Source organism: Natator depressus, chromosome 7 (genome assembly GCF_965152275.1).
Source record: "Natator depressus isolate rNatDep1 chromosome 7, rNatDep2.hap1, whole genome shotgun sequence".
Lineage (NCBI taxonomy): Eukaryota > Metazoa > Chordata > Testudines > Cheloniidae > Natator > Natator depressus.
In genome coordinates, this window is record NC_134240.1 from 105,373,376 (window position 1) to 105,394,747 (window position 21,372).

Consider the following 21,372-nt stretch of genomic DNA (forward strand, 5'->3'; position numbering starts at 1 on the left):
TGGGTCTCCACCCAAGAAAGGCAACAGCTGGGGAGCCGGAAGTCTAGGAATAGGTGCCCTTGCTGAACCGCTAAGGAAAAGTACAGGTGCAGTTGCCCTAAACTGTGCCAGCTGTCCATAACATTCCTTCTCTAACTATTCTTTTCTCTACCATTCACCAGAAGTCATAATTCTTGCCAGGATACGAATACTGGCTTCTGTGGAAATAATTCTGATGTCACAAATTTATGAGGCCTTCATATGAGGAATAAGCAGCCAGAGCAGAGGAATTCTTCAGAAACAAAGATCCTCAACCAGAATGTGCATGGACCCTGTGTTAGTGTGCAGAAGAGAGTGGACAGGCAGCAAGAACCCTCTATCCAGCGCCTACAGATCTGCACAGTGACTGGGCACAATTGCCATATGTGCAAGAACACAGTTAGTGTCACCTGTAACATTAGCTATCCCAAAGGAAGTCAGGTGGTAGGAGAGATAAGCAGCAAAGTTGGCCTGGCTCAAAGGGCAGCACAAACTATAACTTCCAAATGGTTGGCATAGTAGCTGGACTCCTCAGAAGCTCTTTAAAAAAAGCCTGCCTGAAACACTAGGCTTCCTGAAATCCCTCCTGGGATACAGCTCCACGCTGCTTCCACCCAACATAGTGGCTTCAAGGCACAAGGGAATTGCCTCTGTGTGCAAAATATCCTTGGTGACAAAGAATGGAAGGAAGATAAATGCAACAGTTGTATTGACTAGAAGCTGAATTGTTTCTAAATATAATCTTCTCAAATGATTTTTCCTCAAGGGAGATCCCCATCGTCTAGAGAAAACCCCAACTCAACTTATGTTGCATTTTGCAGTCCCTGCCAGTAATCACAAAATACCACATACTAACTGGAAGACAATGGCATCACAGTCTCAGCCAATCAGAGCACCCAATAGCAAAGAGTAATTTTCTGAAGCATTACTTTTCTGGCAGTATTTATGGAAATGCTGACATGATAAAGAATTTCCCTCAGCAGGTAGTGATGTTAAGTCATAAATTACTTTAGGGCCTGGAATCCCTCTCAAATATTTATACTTAATTTACCCTATTAATGTGAAAAAACACAATCAATCATTAAGATAGACGAGAAAGTCTAATCGTATGGAATGTTATATTAATATGATCAAATTAAAAACTACAATTTAAGGTGGCATACCATGGTCAGTATCTACGTATAGTTCAAAAAAGCCTGTAAAGTAAATGTACTGAAAGAGCATTATAGATTAAAATAATTTTTGCTATGCCCTCTGTAAACAGCAGTAAGAAGTTGCATGAAATATTACAAATATAAATGATTGCACAAGATGAATAAGCATAATGCATTTGCTACATTACGGCCACAATAACTCTCATTGTATTTCAGCTTTTTAGAAGGACAGAATATTCTTAGTCATGCTGTGATGTAATTTTTATAGAATTTAAAAGTCTCCAATTTATGAATAGTAAATGTGAGTCAGAAGTTTCATTGTGCAATATAACTAACCCTTAAGTCTCCATTGAGCTGCTAAACACACGCTGATACGAGAGTTTAAAAGGAATCCAACCACATTCTATGGCAATATCCACAAAATCCAAGTCTTTTCAGCTACTTTGCGATAATGATAGTTAATCCCCATCTAATTCAAGACTCTTAAAAAGCTCAGTATAGAGCTATATGAAAGATAATATTCCACTCAATATGAATATTGAAGACACGTTACTCTTCAAAAGTGAATGGAGAACAGCGTGGAAGCAGCAAAAAAAGTGTGACAGCTTTTATAAAGAGAAATAAAGAGTTTGCATGGCAGGACAGAAACAAACTACTTTTCATTTTTAATCCCCAAATGCTTTTTTTTTTTAAGTTATTTTAAAAACCAACCTATATATAAGTTTAGTTGCATAACCATTTTTCTCAAACAATTCACACTTACCAGTGTCAAGAAATAATAGCCAGCTCTGCCATTCCAAATCATCCTCAGCTCAAAAATACAAAACAAAAACACGCCCACCAATTTAGCACAGATTCCTTTACCAGAGCAATTTCTAAACTTCCATCCTTTCAGTCCAGACTTCAAAGTCAGACTTTAACGGGACGATTGACTTAACTATATCCACTGCTGAATCCACTGAAAGTAAAAACTTATCCCAGTCAGCCAAAGAAATATTCCAGAAATCTGTGTTTGGTGCTGCATTTCCAAAGTGCTTCTCTTCTGAATGGAAGGCTGTTTGAAAGTTGAAACACACAAAAGGCCAATGACTATAAAACTGGAGCCGTCTGACAAAGGCTCCTCCCATGAGGCTCCCCAAGGAAAGGCCAGTACTGTGTCTAACAAACATACAATTGCTCCAAAGGCATCTGATCCTGCTTTGGGTCAAAGGAATGCAGGGCTGCGTTACTGTGGCACGCCTCTGCATTTCTGGACATTTACACCATGCTTGAGAGGAAAGGACCTAATCGATCATTAAGCAAACTGCTCCTGAATTTGTAGGAATTTTGACCTTGCTCTTTCTTACACACACACACACACACACACACACACACACACACACACACACACACACACACACACACACACACACACACACACACACACACACACACACACACACACACAGCCAGTGAGACTGACACGTGGTTTTCATTCTTTTCTCTTCAGTCTGTTACAAAGTTTCTTCCAAAACATTTTGAGTCATGACAAGCTGATAGCTGTTTTAAGTTTTCACATTTTCCACTCTGTATGACACTAAAGACTTATACAAATTAAATGATTACAAAATAAACAACAATCCATGCAGCCAAGCCATACAACTGGATATTTAATTTTTAAAGACACTTCGCGGAACTCTGATTGTTGATGTTGGCAGAGTGTTTGGCCCAACTTTAAAGACGATCTTTCCAAAGTTCCAAGATGCAGGCAAGGTTCTGCCTAGTTTTACTAGCTATTATTGAAGCCTTACTTGTTTAGAGTTGTAAACTTAAATCCAGACCCTTTAAGTGTGTTGTTAAATTCCAACTCCTAAAAACATATGCTATTGCCCTGTAGCACAATGAAACGGAAAGGGTTAGCTGTATCCCTAATTAATCCCTTCAATTCTCTATGGATGTAGGTCACCACAACATAAATATGTCCCTGTGAATATGGAATTATATCCCGATTTTCCATTGCTGTTTACTGCTCTGTGGCCTGGGTGTATATTCAAATTGCCAGCAACCAAGGAGTTAATCACCAGGCTATTTTGTATGTAAGTCTAGTTCATATAATAGAAGATTTAATAGAATCACTGCTCACCAAATGTTGAGTCCAGGTATTTGATATAAATGCTTAACTATAGAGGTTTAATTCAGCAAAGTTAAGAGTCTGCCTGGCTATGGCTGTAGAAGCCTGCAGACTCCCACAGCTCAATTGTGGTGCAGACTAATCCTTATTCAGGTGACAAAACTGGCTTATTTCCTCAGCTTCAGAACTTGATATCTCAGAACTTTGCCCAGCTCTTGGTCTTGCACAGAGCTTAACAGTACTGTACGCCTCCTAATTATGCTCATATGTCTCAAGATGGCTAACGGTAATGATGTCAGCTCTCGGAGCATATAGAAAAGTCACTAATATTTTCATTAATTCTGACTTGCTTTTTTGCCCAACCATGTTCACACCCCTCCTTGTTCAATTTTCCCATAAAGCATTTGCCAAAAAAGTACCAGTAAATTAAGAAAAAGCAAAATCATTAATAAAAAGGGTTAAGCTTGACAAATAAATTGGTTTGCTACAGATAGCCCACTCAGCTCCAGAACTGAGAATCAGCATCAGTACTGACAGCAAGAACTGAGATCCGGAGCAGCGGTAATATTACAAGCAGCTGCTAGAGAGGATGATTCTCTCTCACCTCCCTTCTCCCTCTCCCCAAACCTGAGCAGCAGGAAACCAGGAATGGAAAAAGAAGAGTTAATGGGATTTTCCTGGTGCAGGTATAGGCTCCCAGCTATCCTCTGGTGCACAGGGAGTCAAGGGGGGGAGGAAAAATACCAATTCCACTTTCATCTGGAATCCATTTTAAAAATAGCTTTTGCAGGTACACTAGCTCTAGAGGACAGAAGAAAAAAAGTGAAGAGACTGAGTTGCATTAAAGGCTCCTCTCTCCCAACAACCCTTAATCTTGGCAAACATCCATAGCCAAAGCTTATCCCAGTTCTTGCTGATAGGGCCAGTTTTAGCATTTTTTACCAGGACTGAAACATGTTGCCACCAACTCCCTGCCACCAAAAATATTACTGACTCAAGTCCTAGCTTTCCAACCACTGAAAAAAATAAACAGTTGACTGACTTGAACACCATGCTCACACCCAACTCTGAATTAATGTGAATGAACAACACAGTCTCAGACTACATAAATAAACTGGGTAACCATGGGGAGGGGATCATGAGATGACTTTTTGGCTTAATTAATCCGTCCCCTCCCTGTTTATTCACTCATCTCTTATCACATCTCTAATTACAATTCCTTCATTCATCCAGTGCCATTAAACTCGACACCCCCAACCCCCTTCCATTGGCTGCTTCTCCAGCAATTTATTCAATTTCTTCCCCAATGCTCCTCCTGGTGGACATGGAGTTGCTACATAATAATCCAAGAACACTGATCATTTTATGGATACTGTATGGATCATTTTATGGATACCCTGATTAGTAAAATGAAGTTACTGTACAGTGTGTTATTAGACATCCCTGTATGACCATACTGATCTAGCTTAACAGGGGACTGATGGAAAATGACCCGGGAAGGAATAAGCAACCTCCCAATAAACTGTTTGGGGCAACTACAAGACATCAGCCTGCATCCATGTTTCAACCAGAAGTTACACAGCTGTTTTCATAGGAGTCTAGAGATCAGAGGGATATTAAACAGTTAAAAGGACTCTCCAGAGAGAGCGTGTTGGGTGTGCTCTTCCTGATGAGAGGGACCGACCTGGACAACAGAAACACAGGTCCTGCCAGGGTAGCTGAAAGAAGTTGGTGTCTTTCCCCAGCTTCCGGGGAATGGTAAGACTTAGGGAAGGACCAGCAAGCATATAGGGTGTTTATTGTGTTAAGATCAGTTTTTCTCTTAAACGCTTTGGTTCTAAATAATGTAATACTTGGTTTTAATAGTCTTACGCTATGAACCACTGGGCAAAGCTGCTGGAGAGAAGAGAACTGCAGTGCTGAATTTAAGTCAGGCCTGCTGAGGTGATTACAGTTAGTACCTGAGGTCTGCAGCCTAAGGCCCCATCTGAGAATGGGAGAATCATGTGATTCCACACCCAACAAAAGCAATGGCTCAAGGCCCAGGACCTGAGTGAGAGTGCTCTCCACGAAGCCTGGAGGAGTCAGAGATGGAGTCAACCCTTATGCACGAGGTATCCTCCCTCAAGTGAGCCTCAAGGCCAGTACACCTCTCCACCTTCACATCACTTCTCACCAAAAAGCCCCCAAATATTTGCTGGGACACCTACAAGAAATTAGACAAATTGGGGATCATTGATATTTATAGGGGAAAAGCCCAAGAAGGGTTTGTATGTTTTTATCCCTTTTCCGCAGCCTTCATTTATTAAATGGCTTAGATTTAGCTCTCTTCTGGCTAGAGAATGTGTTTTATGTTTGGACAGTACATAGCATTTTGTGTGTACTATAACACGCCCAACAGAACTGATGGCTCAAGGCCCAGATCATTATTATCGTAACAACAGTTTACGTGGGGGGGGGGGTTTGTAGGAGGGTGGAGGGGTCTTTAAATCCTGACCCCTTAGCCCCCAGCTGCAAAAGCAGATCCCACTGCTGGAGAATTGGGAGGCAGCTTGTTCTGTGTGCATTCTGATGAGTTTTAGAACTTCGGTCCCAATCCCGCAATCAACAGTATTCATTTGGGCTCCATGGAGGCACAGCACATGTGGTACATTACAGAATTGGGGCCAAACACAACCTGTTGCAAATATTCTCCTTTGAGAGATAGGAAAGTTTATCATTAGCCCCTACCAAGGGGTGAGACTCCTTGTAGCCTGGGTGGAGCACTGCACTCAGAACCCCCCCACTCCCGAGGTTTTCAATAAATTACCAGACTTGGGTTTGTTCAAAAACGGTATGACTTATTCAGTTTTCTAGGAAGGGTGACTTACTTTGTTAGTTGCCCCAGGACACCCATCTTTGGGTCCCTATAAAAGTCCTGCTCAGCTCTGCATCCTGGTTCAGGAGACACGCCTCCCAACCCCCTTCCTGGGGCTGGAATAATGCTTCCAATTCTCTCTCTCTCTCAAAACAGGAGTCCCCCAGCTCTCCTCCTTGGAGCCACGTCATGAGTTAACCAGTCTCCCTGTCTCTCGTTGAACCAGAGTCCGTTTCCCCACCCCCCTCAGCTCTTCTCCTGGAACAGGGTGTATATACATCAATGAAACAGTCATTCTGTCTCTTCTTCTGTCAGGAGCCCCAGCCCTCTTGCTGAAGCCAGGTAATTCGGGCAGTTATTACCTCTCCATAGACATATCAGCTCTCCTCCGTGAGGCTGGGTGATAATGTAGGGCCTGAGCCAGGTTCTCCCTCAGCTGGCCCATTTTCCCTTAATTAATCCTCAGGCTAGGAGGATCCACCAGGCAGGATTCTGCTACTGGTGCCTGCGCTGCTATGAGGGAGGAGACCGTTGGGTCCCCTACTCCCAGCTCACTCCCAATTGGTTGGGTGGGAGGGGAGCCTTGCCCCCACCCTCTCTCCAAGGCTCCTGGCCCCAGGGCCCTTAAAGATACAGTGATAGGATTTTCTCTCAAGCAATAATTATTCCTGGGACCACTTCCTCCCTCTCTCTCAAAATATTGTCCCTTTCAAACCTTAAAGGGCCAAGCCATGTGACAGGTGGGCTGACTACTAGCAACCACTACCCTTAAGAGGGCAGACTACCTATTTTAGTCCTATCACAGTCCTATTTTACAAATATGGAAACTGAGGCACAGAGAGCTTAAAGGCCAACACTTTCAACCTGGGTGTCTGAAGTTAAGCACCACGTCTTTAATTCTGGATTCAAATGCCTAAGTTTGGGTGTCCACATTTGAAAACTCTGCACTATGTGACATGACAAAGGCCACAGAGGGAGTCACTATCAGAGCAGGGATTTGTCCCATTTAATCCGTGAGACCATGCTACTAAAGCTGCCCCTCCTTGTGGCTAGAAGAGCTGCCTCAGTGCAGGCAGCTAGCGGTGGCCCTCGCTAGCTAGCGGTAGCCGGGCCAGCACTGCCCTCTTCAGCTGTGAACTTAATCTGAGGTTTTTCAACACACTATGGCAGTATTGCCAGTCTCATGTTTTCAAAAAACTCATGAGTGAGACCTCAAAATGTTCCCTTCCCCCCAAATAAAAATGCGGTTTATGCCCCTCTTTACTGGGTACATAATACAAACACCCACAGACCTTTTCTGCAGAATGGAACCTTATATTTACACTGTTTCCTGCACATGAATACAACCTCATGAGAACTATTTGTGGTGGCTGAACGTTAGAGCTGTGCAAATATCAGCAGTTTTGTTTCTTAAGACTTTAAGAGAACCTCTCTTTCAAGTTAAGTTTTGCATAGGGGTTTGAACCTCCAGAATATCACTGCGTTTCAGGTTTGAGCAAACCATATTCAAATTTGGAACCATCAAATTTTTCCTGGTCTGGGGTCAGAATGATGGGAAACCAAAGACTTTTGCATAGTTTCCAGTTGAAAACAAAAATTGGCCCAACCTGTCTTGAAAATCAGCCCAAGTTTGCTGAAAGTTTTGTAAAACTCAGTGATCAATCCCTTTGGCAAACCCCGCTGTTATTTGTGAAAACAAGCAAACAAGGAAGCAAACAAACAACTAGAGGGACTTTGTGGAGAGGAACCCTACTGCAGAAGTTTCACACATCACTGTAGCATTTTCAAAAAATTTAATCAAATAATTACATAATTATTGTAGAGTGCCACAGTAATCAGTTCAATATTTTGCGTGAATGAGAGGAGGAATGAAGCTATCAAAGTGAGTTAATACCAATCTGTTTTGAAACAGACAAATCGTAAAACTACCCTAATTGTTAGAAAATGACCAATTGTATGCACACTTGGGAAGACAGGACTAGAAGTGATTGAGTCCAGTCCCCTGCTATGGCAGGCAAGCCTGTGTATAATCAATTTTTCCTTCCCTTTGAAAAACAAATCCAGTTTTCAGTGAGTGCTGAGTTATTCTTAGCTTTGATGCTTCTATCAGCAAGAAGTGAATAACAATGTTATCATAATAACAAATTCCAAAGGCTTCACGTAAGTTCATAAAATCAAAAGGGTTTTACAGATTACATTGTTTTATCTTTCATTAGCCAAGTTAGCCGTGAAAAACAATGGAATTCAAAGGAGTAAAAGCAGGTTGGTGACCTTCAGGTGCCTACGAACAGGAGCATAAAAGCAACCATGTTGGGCTCAGTAAGTGTATAGAGCACATCATCTACAAAACAGGAACCTATATTTTCTAGGAACACTGGTCACAGATTGAAGCTCTCCACAACATCAGAATAAATGAGTGCATGTCTGGATGAAAGAGTGGCTAGTTATGGGCCAGATTGGCAACCAGTTTAGGTCCTGTCCAATTTACAGATATCCTACCTCCTTCGTTTGCTACTGTGGCAGTTGAGAGAATCTGAAGGGCTCGAGCAAAGAGCTTCCCAGTTTAAACACGAATGGAATGTTAGGCAGAGTGTACCCGGTAAAGAACACTTGATTCTGCAATGCATTCCCCCAGCGGGTCATTAGGGTGTGTCTACACTTCAGTAAAAAACTCACTGCCCCGATTCTCAGAGCCCTGGTCAGCTGACTCCGGCTTGTGGAGCTAAAAATTGCAGTGTGGACATCTAGGCTCAGGCTGGAGCCTGGGCTTTGATACCCACTCCCCTCACGAGGTTTCAGAGCCTGAACTCCAGGCCAACCCCGGATAGCGACACTGCAATATTCAGCCCTGGAGCCCGAGCCCCGCAAGCCTGTGTCAGCTGACACAGGCCAGCTGTGGCCGTGCCACAGGTCTTTTATTGCAGCATAGATATGCCTTTAGAGGCCAAGTGCCACATTTTCTGTTGGTATCACTGCATTGGAGCAGAGAATCTGACCTAATGTGTGTTGACTTTCAGACTATGCTGTGAAGACCTACCTATTTTTCCAGGCCCTCTCCACTGGGATTTATCAGGTGGGGTGAAGGGAAATGAAAGAATTTAAAGTAGAACCATTCTAGAGACCAGAGTCTTACTGAACTCTATGATTCTTTACTGAAAGAAGATCAGGACTGAAGGGGGTCTGATGGAGAGAGTCTTATGGATGGCCTTCAAAGAAAGGGAGGAGGTGAGATCAAGCTTATAAAAGAGGAGACCCCCCCCCCGATATGTTTGAAACACCTTCAGGGATTAGCCCTTCACTAAATTAGGTCCTGATCTTGGAGGGCACTCAGCATCTTCCGGGAGTGTATCCTTAGAGAGTTAACAGCAAAGACGCCTTCGACTGTAGTGGCTAAAGTCTCCACTATACACTCGGTGCAGGGGTTTTTCAAAGTTGAACTATAAGAATAATCCAGTATGTTACTGGTCACAGCAACTGTAAATCTACTGAGTAAAACCAAATTTATACAAGGAAGGATGGTCCAGTGGTCAGAGCATTAACCAGGGCTGAGTTAGATTCCCGCTCTGTCACAAATATCCTGTGTGACCTTGGAAGTCACTTAGGGTATCTCTGCACTGCAGTTGGAGTATGCCTTCCTACCTCGCAGGGAGATACTTTAAAGATTGTGAGGTGCTCAGATACTAGGGTGATGGAAGCTGGGTTAGTACCTAGCATAGATAGGTATAAGTGTGACACATATTGCAACCGCATGTAGTATCTTTGGGCACCCCTTTATTAAATTTATGAATGATTTCTGTATGATTGTGTTCTACTCCATGGGAGAGGTTTACTACAGCTTTTCCAGGAAGTAAAAAGCAGTAGCGGGCAATTACCCCTGAGACTGTATCAACTCCTACAAGTTCCACCCCATGGGGAGGTTTGCATATGCTGGGTCAGGCTGAGTTTTCTTGGTATAAAAGGATGAGCTTGAATTGATTTATGGGCTTCTTTCAGATCCAGCAAACTGACAGGATCTTCTGTCCAAGGCGAGGGGAGGGGGCACCCCTTGTGGCAGGGATGGAAAGACTTCAGCCTACTCGGGCCTCATGAGACCGATGGGTGACTCCTGGTATGTTTGGTGCGTGTTTAAAGCTGTTTATTAGGTTTTCTCTGGCATGCTTTTACCTTAAGAATAAATGTTCTTGCTTAGAAAGAGCTGTGTGGTAACTTGTAACTGCTGGCAATACACTGTTCATAGTCCTTGCACAGAAAGCAATATACTGGTAGACTGGCTTCCTGGGGATATCACAGTGTAAGACAGAGCTGTACAGCCTCAAAACCCCTGGTCAGGAGGGAACAGGACAAGGGCCTCTGCCCAGAGACAGGTGATGGCTAGAGACCTAAGACCTGACTGGGCACTCCTGGAGTGGACCGTGGAGGGGCAAAACGGGTTCAGTTATTCTGAAACTGTGACAATAAGTATGTAACACAGACAGACTGATCCAGAACTTTTCATGCAGGTATACAGCACCAGCGGCAAACACTACCTGAATGCTAAAGCTTAGCTTATTTTGCATAACTCCCAGATGCTATTAACTCGGCACACTTTGGCTTCCAAGCTCCTTAGGACAATACATATTTTGTAAACCGAAAGCCTATCATTATATCAACATGCAGGTTACAAGTCATGCTAATTGAAAATTATCTGATGTCACATTCAAACTGCCATGATTATAGTGCTTAGTCCAAAGTGCCAGGTGAGAATGATTACATACTGCCTACACAGGATTTGCTTCTCCAAGTACCACACAGCCTGTTGAGTTGATAAGGTAGGCTGACGCACAGAGGCAAACACAAATTTGAGTCAATTCTAAGCATTCACTTACCCTTGAAATTACAAGTGTACTGCCAATTGTGGTCACTGATATTTAGATATGGGCATTGAGCCATTTGCCTGGCCAAATCTATACGCCCAACTCATTTGACTCTCATTATGAACATAACAATACATATGCTTGACCTTTTCCATACAAAACAGTGTCCCACCCATAGGAATTGCCAGGAAGGATAGAGCACATGACCTTGGTTCAGAGTCAGGAACAGAGAAAGGAAAGAGAAGGAGGGAGTAGTTGCAGAGCATAATCAGAGTGAAAATGGAAAGCAAAGGGAGGGGGAAACACTGGGAAAAATGGATCTTAGAACATCTCTGAAGAGGAGTCTTTGTTGGGGGGCATCAACAAGATGCAAGTGTGCCAAGATGCAGAAAAACCTGGAACGAAGCCACAACCCAAAGTCACAGAGAAAACGACTGTGTCTATAACTGCTTTTCTCTGAATTGCCCACCACAGGGCTCAGGGCTGGGACTAATCCCACTTTACATATTCCATTAGTAACAGGGAAAATAGACCTAATTGCAAGGTGTCCAAATTTGCAAAGAGAATACAAAGAGAGCAGCGATAGCTGACATATGGAGAATTGCAAGGTTGAAACATGCATCTGGGGAGAACTAACAAGAACATAAAAGAATCAAAAGTGTTTTAGATAAATGAGAAAGAAAGAAAAGAAGAAGGAAATTAAGAAGTCAGGGTGCCTTGACTACTTATACATTGAAAATATCACAAAGCAATCACTGCATTTCCTTAACAGAATGCTTACATTTTATTAAACTGAAATAATGTTTCTCTAGAGGCATTAAGGGACCTTTTAACTTTAAAAGCATATGCAGTATCCAAGTCAATTTCAGTACCTATTTTAAGAGTATATTTCTAAAAAATATACTTGAGTGTAATTGCAAAATAGCAAGGTCCACCTGCAGCTGGCAGGGGATGGATTAGTAAATAAATAGTTAGTTCTTTGCTTTCATGCACTTATCTCCTTTAGTTCATAAACAGATTAATTGAGGTAAAATGTTTAACCAGAATACTATGATGGGTCTGGTTCTCCATTACTCTACACTTGACCCAATATAGGGATATCATGGGAGTTATATTTGGGTAAGGACTACAGGACCAGTTCCCTTGTGATTAGAAAGGTAACACTTTACTAATGGCTATTCCTATGAGGTAGAATGAGATTGATGGACTGGAAAACAGAGAGAAAGAATATGGATGCTGGAGTGCCAGGAAGAAAGGCAAATAGACAAAAAATGTCTGATGAAATCAGATACTCTTCGTTTTATGTGAAAGTCAGCTTCAGCTATTTTTTGTTCTCTGTGTTGTAATCCTGAGATGAATGCAATATCTGAAGAAGGTAAAAAATACAAAATAGTGAATTCTGCAGTGGGAAACGGAGGTGTGGGGGGCGTTGCATAATCACAGTTTAGATACAAAATTAATTTTAACGCAATGATTCTGTTTTCAAACACCATAGGACTCAAATAGGCATAACGTTCCAGCAATCAGAACCTACTTGAGTGCACAATCTGAGAAAGAGCTATGCATTCCATACCTCTCTCAGAAAGACTGTTAAAATATTTAATACTCTATTTACTATGCAGGGGGGAAAAGATCAAGTCACTATTTACTAAGGAGTCAACATTCTTTTCAGACAGCTTACTAATCTTGCCAATTTCCAACTGCAAGAATAGTGCATGAAAGAAAATTAAAAAAACATGTCTAGGCCAATTTTACTTATAGGATTACTGTCTGGCCTACGTAAATAGAATAAAGAGGGTTTTTCAACTTACCCTGCTCTGACATAGAGTGCTGTGATTTATTTGGCCTGTAACAATATTGTTAAGCTTTATAAATGACATAGCTTAATACAGGTATAAAAGAGAATGAAAACCAATGTAAATATTGGAGGGAACAGGGTCTGCACCATTATGGCATGAGCTTCAATAGGCATCGGGTGCAATTTTCAAAAGCACCTAAGAGATTGAGAGTAGGGCTGGCTAGAAAACAAGAATTTCATTTTGCAAAAAATGTTGAGGTTTTGACGTGTCTTTTCATTCCGATGTGTAACGAAAACAAGAAGAAAAAGACACCCACCCCAGAATAGTCAATAGCCCTGCGGTGTGGGAGACCCAAGTTCAAGTCCCTGCTCTGGCTCCTTCCTTCCCTCCCTCACCCCACAAGAAATTCTTTCTGCTACCCGAGAAATCTTCCTGACACAAATTTCAGTTTCAAAAATGAGTTAGCATGTTCGGACAAAAAACAAGCCAAACATTTTCTCGAAAAATTCCCAACCAGTTCTATTTAGGAGTACAAGTACCACTGCATAATGCCTTCCAGAACTCCCAAGGCACTCAAGGGCAGCAGGCGTGTTGCTAATGCCACTTAAAGAATTGCAGCACACACTATCGTTCACCACAAGCCAGCTCTGCTGCCTGGTTCAGGGGGAGGCTATAGCTTCATCTATAGCTTCAGGGGGTAACTGCGCTCAGCGGAGATTGTGCAATCATATCTGCAGTTGTGGCCAGCTTGGTGGCTCTTTACACCGTTCCCTCCATTGCATACCCACACAATCTAGCCCCAGCTTCGTAAACTGAACATCTCTAACCCTCTGAACTGTCTGGAAGTCCACTAATAAATTGGATACTTTGCCAAATCAACTATCTATTCCTAGCACCTAAAAGCAGCACATCTGGGAACGACATCACAGCATTTAATCATTAAACCTCCCAGGGTACTTTTTCAAGATTGGATATTTGTTCTGGTGTCCCAGCCAAATTCCCATATAGTTACAGAAATGTATCTAAAAATGCCCATACCACTTTCAATTGGATATAGAATTTTCTTCATATCTTGGTCTAAATGGCTGTGGTGCACTGCTCAATAACGGCCTTACTCCTCTGCATATCAGTGGTAGGTGCAATGATTTCTAAGTATATATAGGCCTATGTTATTCCGTTGCACTTGTACAGGAAGTGCCTTTGTATAGGGAACCTCTTCCCTCAGCATACCTATGCAGCAACAAGAGCACAGGATGCTATTCTGGTACTCCCTTGAGCAAAAAAAAAAAAAAGGCCTCATCTAATGAAAGTGCTATCACTCCATAGTGCTGAGGATTTGTGGTCTGCAGTTTGGGGGCATGTTCAGGCCTTTTCTATGTATATCTCCTTTTCTTCCCCAGTAAAGAACACGCAGGAGGAAAGTAGAGGGTGATGGAGTAGCCATCTGCTAAGCACGAAGTGATTCCAACCCCATGCATTTCAAACTCGGAATCCAGGCCCTCCAAAATCATGGGACTGGCTTGGGATTTTGAAAATAATAAAATTTGGGTTATTTTTGTTTGGCTCCTGGTTTTTGAGCCTTTGGAGTGATATTATTGAACTATTCTCTGCAGCCACAAAGGCAGGAAATTAACTTTTTTTCCCTTCCATTTAATCATCACGAGACTCCAGGAGCTGGGGCTTTAAAATAAACCCACAAATGTTATGAGACTTCCAAACAATGGCAAGAGTTGGCAATACAGCAGGAGCCAGTAAAAGAAGTTTGCTGCCCCTGGAGAAGAGGAAGGAGAGGATAGTCTCCCTCTCCTTAAGCGTCTGTAGTCACCAACAGCTTGGCCTGCATCAGAGACCTGCCAACACAACCCTCCCGTTTCTACTAGTAGCACTTTGCTCCACTTTCCCCCAGAAGCACAAGAATTTCTGGCATAACCCCCTCTCCTGAAAATAATCACGCCAACCCATGGTGGATATTAGAGAGGAAGGCACTGGGGCTGGAATATCCCCTTTACCCAGGCAAGGTCTCAGCATAGGTTGGGACTCTTCCTGGTTGTTATAGGGGCACTGTTTGGATCTCCCACTTGTACTACCACCACAGAAGCAACCACCTAGCCCCTGCCCGAACCAGAAAGTAGAGGAAGGTCCTGAAAATTAAGAATTCCATCTTCTAAGAAGGTGCTAAAATAAACAACAATAATTTAGGCCCCTTCTACCTAACACAACTGAAGTTTCACTATAAGTTATCTTGGAATTGACGAGGGTTGAAAACCACCCCTTATGTAACACAAGACGCACCAATTTCCTTTTCCTAACAAAACACCTATTTCCACTCAAATACCCTGGTTTGGGATTTTTCATGACTAGAATCTCCTCTGCCCCTACCGCAGATAAACATTGCAGGCCCAAATTCATGTGCCATTTTCTCATGTCTGCAAACTTTACCCTGGATATTTACTATAGCAAAGGGACAAACGGATACCACTTTTTTGAGGCAGAAGATCCTGAGACGGGGATATATGGGACAGAGTACGAAATTAAACAAAGGACGTTTTAGGCTGCATATCTGGAAATATTTGCTAAGAATGAGACCCACTGGATTGTAGAACAATCTGCCAAGGAATATGAAGGAAGCCCCTGTTCTTGAGTTATCTAAAAATGGACTGGTTAATACACTAAAACAACAGGGGATAAACTAGCTGGCTCAATAGATGTTTTCTAGCTCTCTTTTTTTCTTTTTTAATAATTGCATATTCTTATGAGAAACAAGACTAAACAAAGGCAGGGTCTCCTTTTTACCTTTGGAAGTCCTTGTTCCGTGAAATCTACACTCACACAGATTTCAAATTGCTCGGCACACAGTATAGCACATGCACTGACAGTCATATAGATATAAAAGTTACATTTGTGCTTACAGAAGTAGCAGCTGCTTGTTGGTACAAAATACTCATACTGGAAAAACAGGTGACAATGAATTCAAGCATATGCAAGTATTAAGCAAATAACTTATGAATTGCCAACAGCTGTTCCAACGACCTCACCCTGTTTGCCACAGGTATTAATTTAAAGAATGATACCCACCCTAATTTAAACACATACACACACTCTTTCTTTCATACACACACTATTCTAGACCAGGCAGACAGTTGGTATGGTAAATTTGAAAATGACTATACTATGCATCCTCCATCCTTTTTAAAAAAAAGACACACGCACAGGAAAACAAGCTCAAGAGACAGATTATGAAACTTGGGGTCTAATTTTATCCTATCAGTTTATAAACAGATTTCTAAGGAGACCAAAAGAAAATAAATTTTGTTATTAAACCTTATCACAGTTTGATGGCTTTTTTAGTGTATATTTTGTTCAGAAAAGTATGCTGTATTGAGCTTCTGTCCCAGAATTACATAGAAAAGAAGTAAACCCCCTATTTTTTCCACCATAATGGGCAATATTAAAGGATGGAGGACAGAGACCTTAATTTTCCCCTCATATCACTGTTTTACCATGGCAACTTTAAAGAATGTGGCATTGATAAACATTATTTTTCCTTCCTATTCAATTACATCTTTTTCATATCTATAATACCAAGAAAGAATGCATCTAAATAGAGCATTATTGCCCTCTGAAATACTTAAGCTTTTCACAGTACCTTTCTACTCTGATGTCATCTCTTGCCTCATCTGAGGTGGCCTTGGCTGTTACAGCTATAGCATCCTTTTCAGGTACAGGAAGAAGAGAATGACAGGGCTCAGGGAAGTTGCTGAGGTTATGGAAAAAGCAGTGATATGATTAGTTAGCGGTAAAGAGGTTATAGGTTGATATTCTTTTGAATTAACATCTGTGCTCATACTAGAAATTCAAAATTTCTTCAAAATGCACAGAAGAAAACAAATTTCATTTACCGTTTTTAAAATAAAAACCATGTTTGAGGCATTCTTGAGCTCCCAACAAAATGTTTTGCACGTACACAAACCCTTAAGAAAGCTACACATATGAACTCCTAACATAGTACACAGATAATATACAAATGCAACCTCAGTTAATTGAATGTCTTTGGGGACACTGAATATTATCAAACAATCAAGGGCATTGTTAACATAATTATCATGTGTACTCCCCCGCACCCCAAAAGTATTAATCTTTTGTCGGTCTTCTATTTAGATTATAAATTCTTTGGGGCAGGAACCATCTTTTTGTCCTGGGTTTGTACAATGCCTAGCACAGTGAGGCACTGCTCCATGACTAGGGCTCCTAGGTGCTGTGGTAATACAAATACTATTCAATATATCAGGGAATGGGACTATTCTGAACAACAGTGGATCAGGATAACTGAGGTTAGAGTAATCAAGGTTGTAAGGTAGCTGAGTTTTTTAACTTTCAGATTGCAGTCTACAATGAAAACACTGCAGGCCCAATTTTTCAACTAAAGCACACCTATTTAAGGCTTCTAAATTTAATTTTCTTCACTAACTTTAGGCAATGCAGTGTGAAAACTGGGGTCATAACAGAATCACTACAGAGGAGTTTAAGAACCGGAAAGGTCAATGAAGCTGTTGAAAATCAAGGTCTTTACAAGTCCCAAAAGGTCACTTCTATTATATTTAGACCTTACAAGCGATTTAAAATGTCTTCCACTTAGACCAAATTTTAGTCTAAAGTCAATGGGAACCATGCCCACCTGAAAACCTGCATCACAAACAACAGATTTATATGTGTAAAATTTATCCCTCTGCAACCCTAGGACAATGACAACTCTGTCTCACAAAATTAATTTAAAGTAAGTACCTTTCTGTAGGTAATCCTTCAGTAACCATGTCCAGAAGTTCATTGATGTGATGTTTCTTAGGCTCAGTGAATGAAGGGGTTGGTATCTTTTCTTCGGCATCCAGCGGTGAGCTGTCATGTTCTGAATGCATCTTGCTCCACTGATTTTCAGAAGCAACATTAAAATCTGTACTTACAAAATCCTCTTCTGGCTCCATCCCTGTAATAGTTTCTGAGTAATGCTGGTTTGTATCTGTCCCTTGATCTTGAATGCTTGCTTTCAAAGCTGCATCACATTCACTAATTAATACTGTCCTTGTAATACCTGTTTTAGGGGTGTCTCCAAGTTGCTCACATATAGAAGCTTCTGCCTCTGCTATGCTGAACGTGGTGTCGCTTTCTTCCTTCACATCCCCCTTAGTCACACTGCTGAGTTCATGTTTAAAGTCAGCCTGGGAATGATCATCGTGGCTTAGTTCATTTTTAACGTGATCTATTAATCCATGTATTGTTGCTTCTTTTCCCTGCTGTGGGTCTTGAAGATTTCCTAATATTTCCAGGCATTTTCTACTTCCCAAAGCATCCAGCATCATACATGTGTCATCCTGAGACTTAATTTCATGCACAACATTATTGTCAGTGGATTTCTCTTGGGTTTCACCAGACAACATACAAAGATCATCTCTTTTCATGTCAGCTTTGAAGATGTCTCCTTGAACAATTGTTGATGCTGACATGTTGCAGGTACCATTGACAGTGCTTGGGTGACAGTCTTTACTTTTCTTCTGCTCATTTGGCATAAAGTCCTGGCAATGATTTTCAGAAGATATCAGATCTTCTGATTCTGCATTACATTGTACAATTAAATTACATTCCTCTGCCTCTGGGATGGCAGCACTTTCTAAATCATTCTTTGGAACAGTGCCTGTATCTTCTGAAGAGGTCCCAGGAATAGTGGGCTGGTCCTTATTGTCATAAGATGCAGTTACGTTTTCAGTTTCGGCCCCATCAGATAAATCAGATTCCAGCTTTTCTATCTCTTGATCCACAGGAGCTCCAGCATTCATACTGCTAGCATGTGTACCTTCCTCTGTTTCCATCTGACTGCTTTTTGTGCTGTCAGTTTTGTTGTCCAGCTTTCTTAAATTCGTAAGAGGCAGTTCAACAGGTTTAGAACCATCCAATTTGGAAACTTTCTTTTCTGAAAAGGTACCTGCCTGTTTATGTTCCTCGTTTTCTGGAAGCTTTCGTTCTCTGAGCATGTCTTCTTGCTGTGCTGACTTCTCTTTGGGAACTTTGCTAAAAATCTCAGAATCCAAAGGCAACTCTTGTCTCTCTATTTCTGAGTCACTTTCTTGTCCTGCATTATTGATGCTTCCATCAACTCCTTCACCTACTGTGTTAGGCTCTGAAAAGTTCTCAGCACTTTGCAGAACAGGTATAACTTTAACCATGGGACTCTGCCGACTGCCTGCATACATTTCAGATGAAAGCTGGGGTAATTCAGCATTCAGAGCGTTGAGCACAGGTTTCTCAAATATTTTACTGAGATGCTCCCTGAAATCAGGAAAGCTGGCATCAGCGCCAAAGGTCCTGGAGCTCGGAACATCATTCTCCCTTTCACAGGTTTCTGCCATCTGTTTGGAAATATTTATTTTTGTCTTGGTTATGCTATTATTCTCTTTCAAAACATTTTCAGTTTTCTCTGCACTTCCAGAGTTTTCTAAGATCTTCCTGTACTTGTCATCCACACAGATATTTGTTGCAATTTCCTCATTACATCCTTCTTGTTTACCAGCAGATGAAAGACTCAGCAGCCTCTCTCCTAGGCTAGGAAGACTGAACAGAGGCTCCGTTGAACTGACACTTTGCTGTGCTTTGAAGTTTACATCACTTTTTGTTCCTTTAGTTTTAATTGCAGATATCTCCTTCTTCAGCTTCTCAAAATTAAATTGTGATAAGTTTCCTGCAAACTGCCCTGCATCAGCAGAATCTGGTATGGGTGAAATACTCTCTCCTTCACACTGGAAACTTTGGCCAGGAATACTTGTTTCTTTCATGGAAGTATTTTCTAAATGGACTGCTTCACTGCTGTTTTGATCAGCTGTGCTTATTATCCCTGGTGAAATATCTTTTAAATGCACAGGTACGGTAGCATCAGCTGTACTCTGTAAATCAGAAGCAGCTTCTAAGACATTTTGGTGTGTTTTAACTATCAGCTTATTATTTAGTAACTCACCCACAATACCGTCATTCTTAGAGTTTTCAGGTTGCTGGCTAGCTTCACTATGATGATCCAATGCAAAGGTCGATGTAGAAAGAATTGGGAATTCTTCTGTTTCAGAGCTAGCAGGCAAATGCTCATTCTCGGCTTTTTTAATGCAGTTTAATGTATATGAAGCATTGTTGGGCACGACTTCCCTGTGTTCCTGTAATTCACAAGGATATTCCTTTGCACCTGAATTTGCATCTACTTTCTGATTGCTTGTCTCTGCGATAGAAGAGTCCCGTTCAAAATTTAGTTTTATATTTTCAACTTTTGGGATGATTTCACTGTCTGAAATCAGATCCTTTTTTGTTTCTAGAACTGAGCCTTTCACCAACGATTGCATTTTTTCTTGGTTTTCTGAACTAGGTATTTGAGTATCATTCTTGTTTTTTTCATATATATTTTCTTCAGAGTCATCATCAGAACATGTTATTTCAATACCAGTTAGCCAAGTCTGTGGTATATCAGTGACACTTATTGAATTCTGTGCCCCTGGAATACAGTCAATAGCACCAGCACTGCTTACATTAGTATTGTCTGCTGTCTTACATATGCTGTCTGGCTGTTCATTTATGTCAGATTCTTTTGAAAATGCATCATCTTGACACGCTTCTTCATGATGACTGACTGAGATCAAAGAATTATTCTCCTGCTTGGGCTTGCTAGAGATCTGCCTACTGAAGCGATTTCCTTCTGCCTCTGGGTCAGTTTTACTTTGCTGAGTGCAGTCTTGCAAAGTAGCTACCTTCAGATCAGAAATATTCTGCAAATGCTCAGTGCTGCACATGTTTCCTTTCAAGCAAGCAGTACTTTTATTTGAGTCCTCCCCTGGCACTGCATCAGGATTATATTTGAATGGCTCTGGCTCTAGCACAGAAGGTGCTGTTTGAGGGCTGCTTGTAATGTCTAGAGACATATCTGATTTGCTTCTGCATGTGTCCTGACAGTCACTCTGATAACTTAACTCCACTAAATGCTCATTTTTCTGAGCCATTTCTTTATGTTCCTGTTCACCAGTACTTGTGACAGTTTTCAGATTGCTTTGGTGTTTGTGTTTTTCAAACCCTATATTTGAAATGTGCTGTTGACTATTTCTGGCAGCAAAGTTCAGGCTCTCTCTTTGCTCTGTTTGTGGAAAGGTTATTGAAACATCTGCCATTTCTTGCTTTTCTTTAATACAGCTTTTAAGGGTCTCTGGAGAGCCATCTTTGTCACTCTCGGATGGCTGTTTATTCTCAGTTATGCTGCTATCATGGGATTCTTCTAAACTCCACTGCTTTTGCTGGGGACTCAACTCCACAGTATTTGCTGATGCTTGAGAGATTTCAGAATGAGCCACTCGCATACTTTTGCCACCTTTTGCAGCTATTTGTTCCTGCTGAACTTGCTTTGGTGTGTCAGATGTGCACTCCTTTTTCAGTGCCAAATCTTTATCATCTACACAGCTTTCCACTTCAGTTCTGCATTCCTCCTGCTTAATTTCATTCTTTTCTTTAATGTCTACAGCACTGCTATGTCCAACAATAGTTGCAGGTACGCACGCAGGATCAC

The 21,372-nt window shown here is 41.5% G+C and overlaps 1 protein-coding gene across 9 annotated transcripts in view; it reads right to left on the reverse strand.

Moving 5' to 3' along the window:
- Positions 1–20,052, reverse strand: part of TACC2 (transforming acidic coiled-coil containing protein 2) — a 144,501-nt gene extending 124,449 nt beyond the window's left edge. Inside the window, exons 1-2 of one of the 9 annotated variants that reach the window (XM_074959219.1) lie at positions 17,574–20,052; positions 16,438–16,548 (exon numbers count right to left, since the gene is read on the reverse strand). In XM_074959219.1, coding sequence (XP_074815320.1) covers positions 16,438–16,548; positions 17,574–19,612 — 2,150 coding nt within the window. In that variant the 5' untranslated portion in view covers positions 19,613–20,052. The remainder of the gene's footprint in view (positions 1–16,437; positions 16,549–17,573) is intronic. The other 8 variants (XM_074959223.1, XM_074959221.1, XM_074959224.1 and 5 more) reach the window with 8 other exon arrangements.
- Between the last annotated feature and the right edge of the window lie 1,320 nt (positions 20,053–21,372).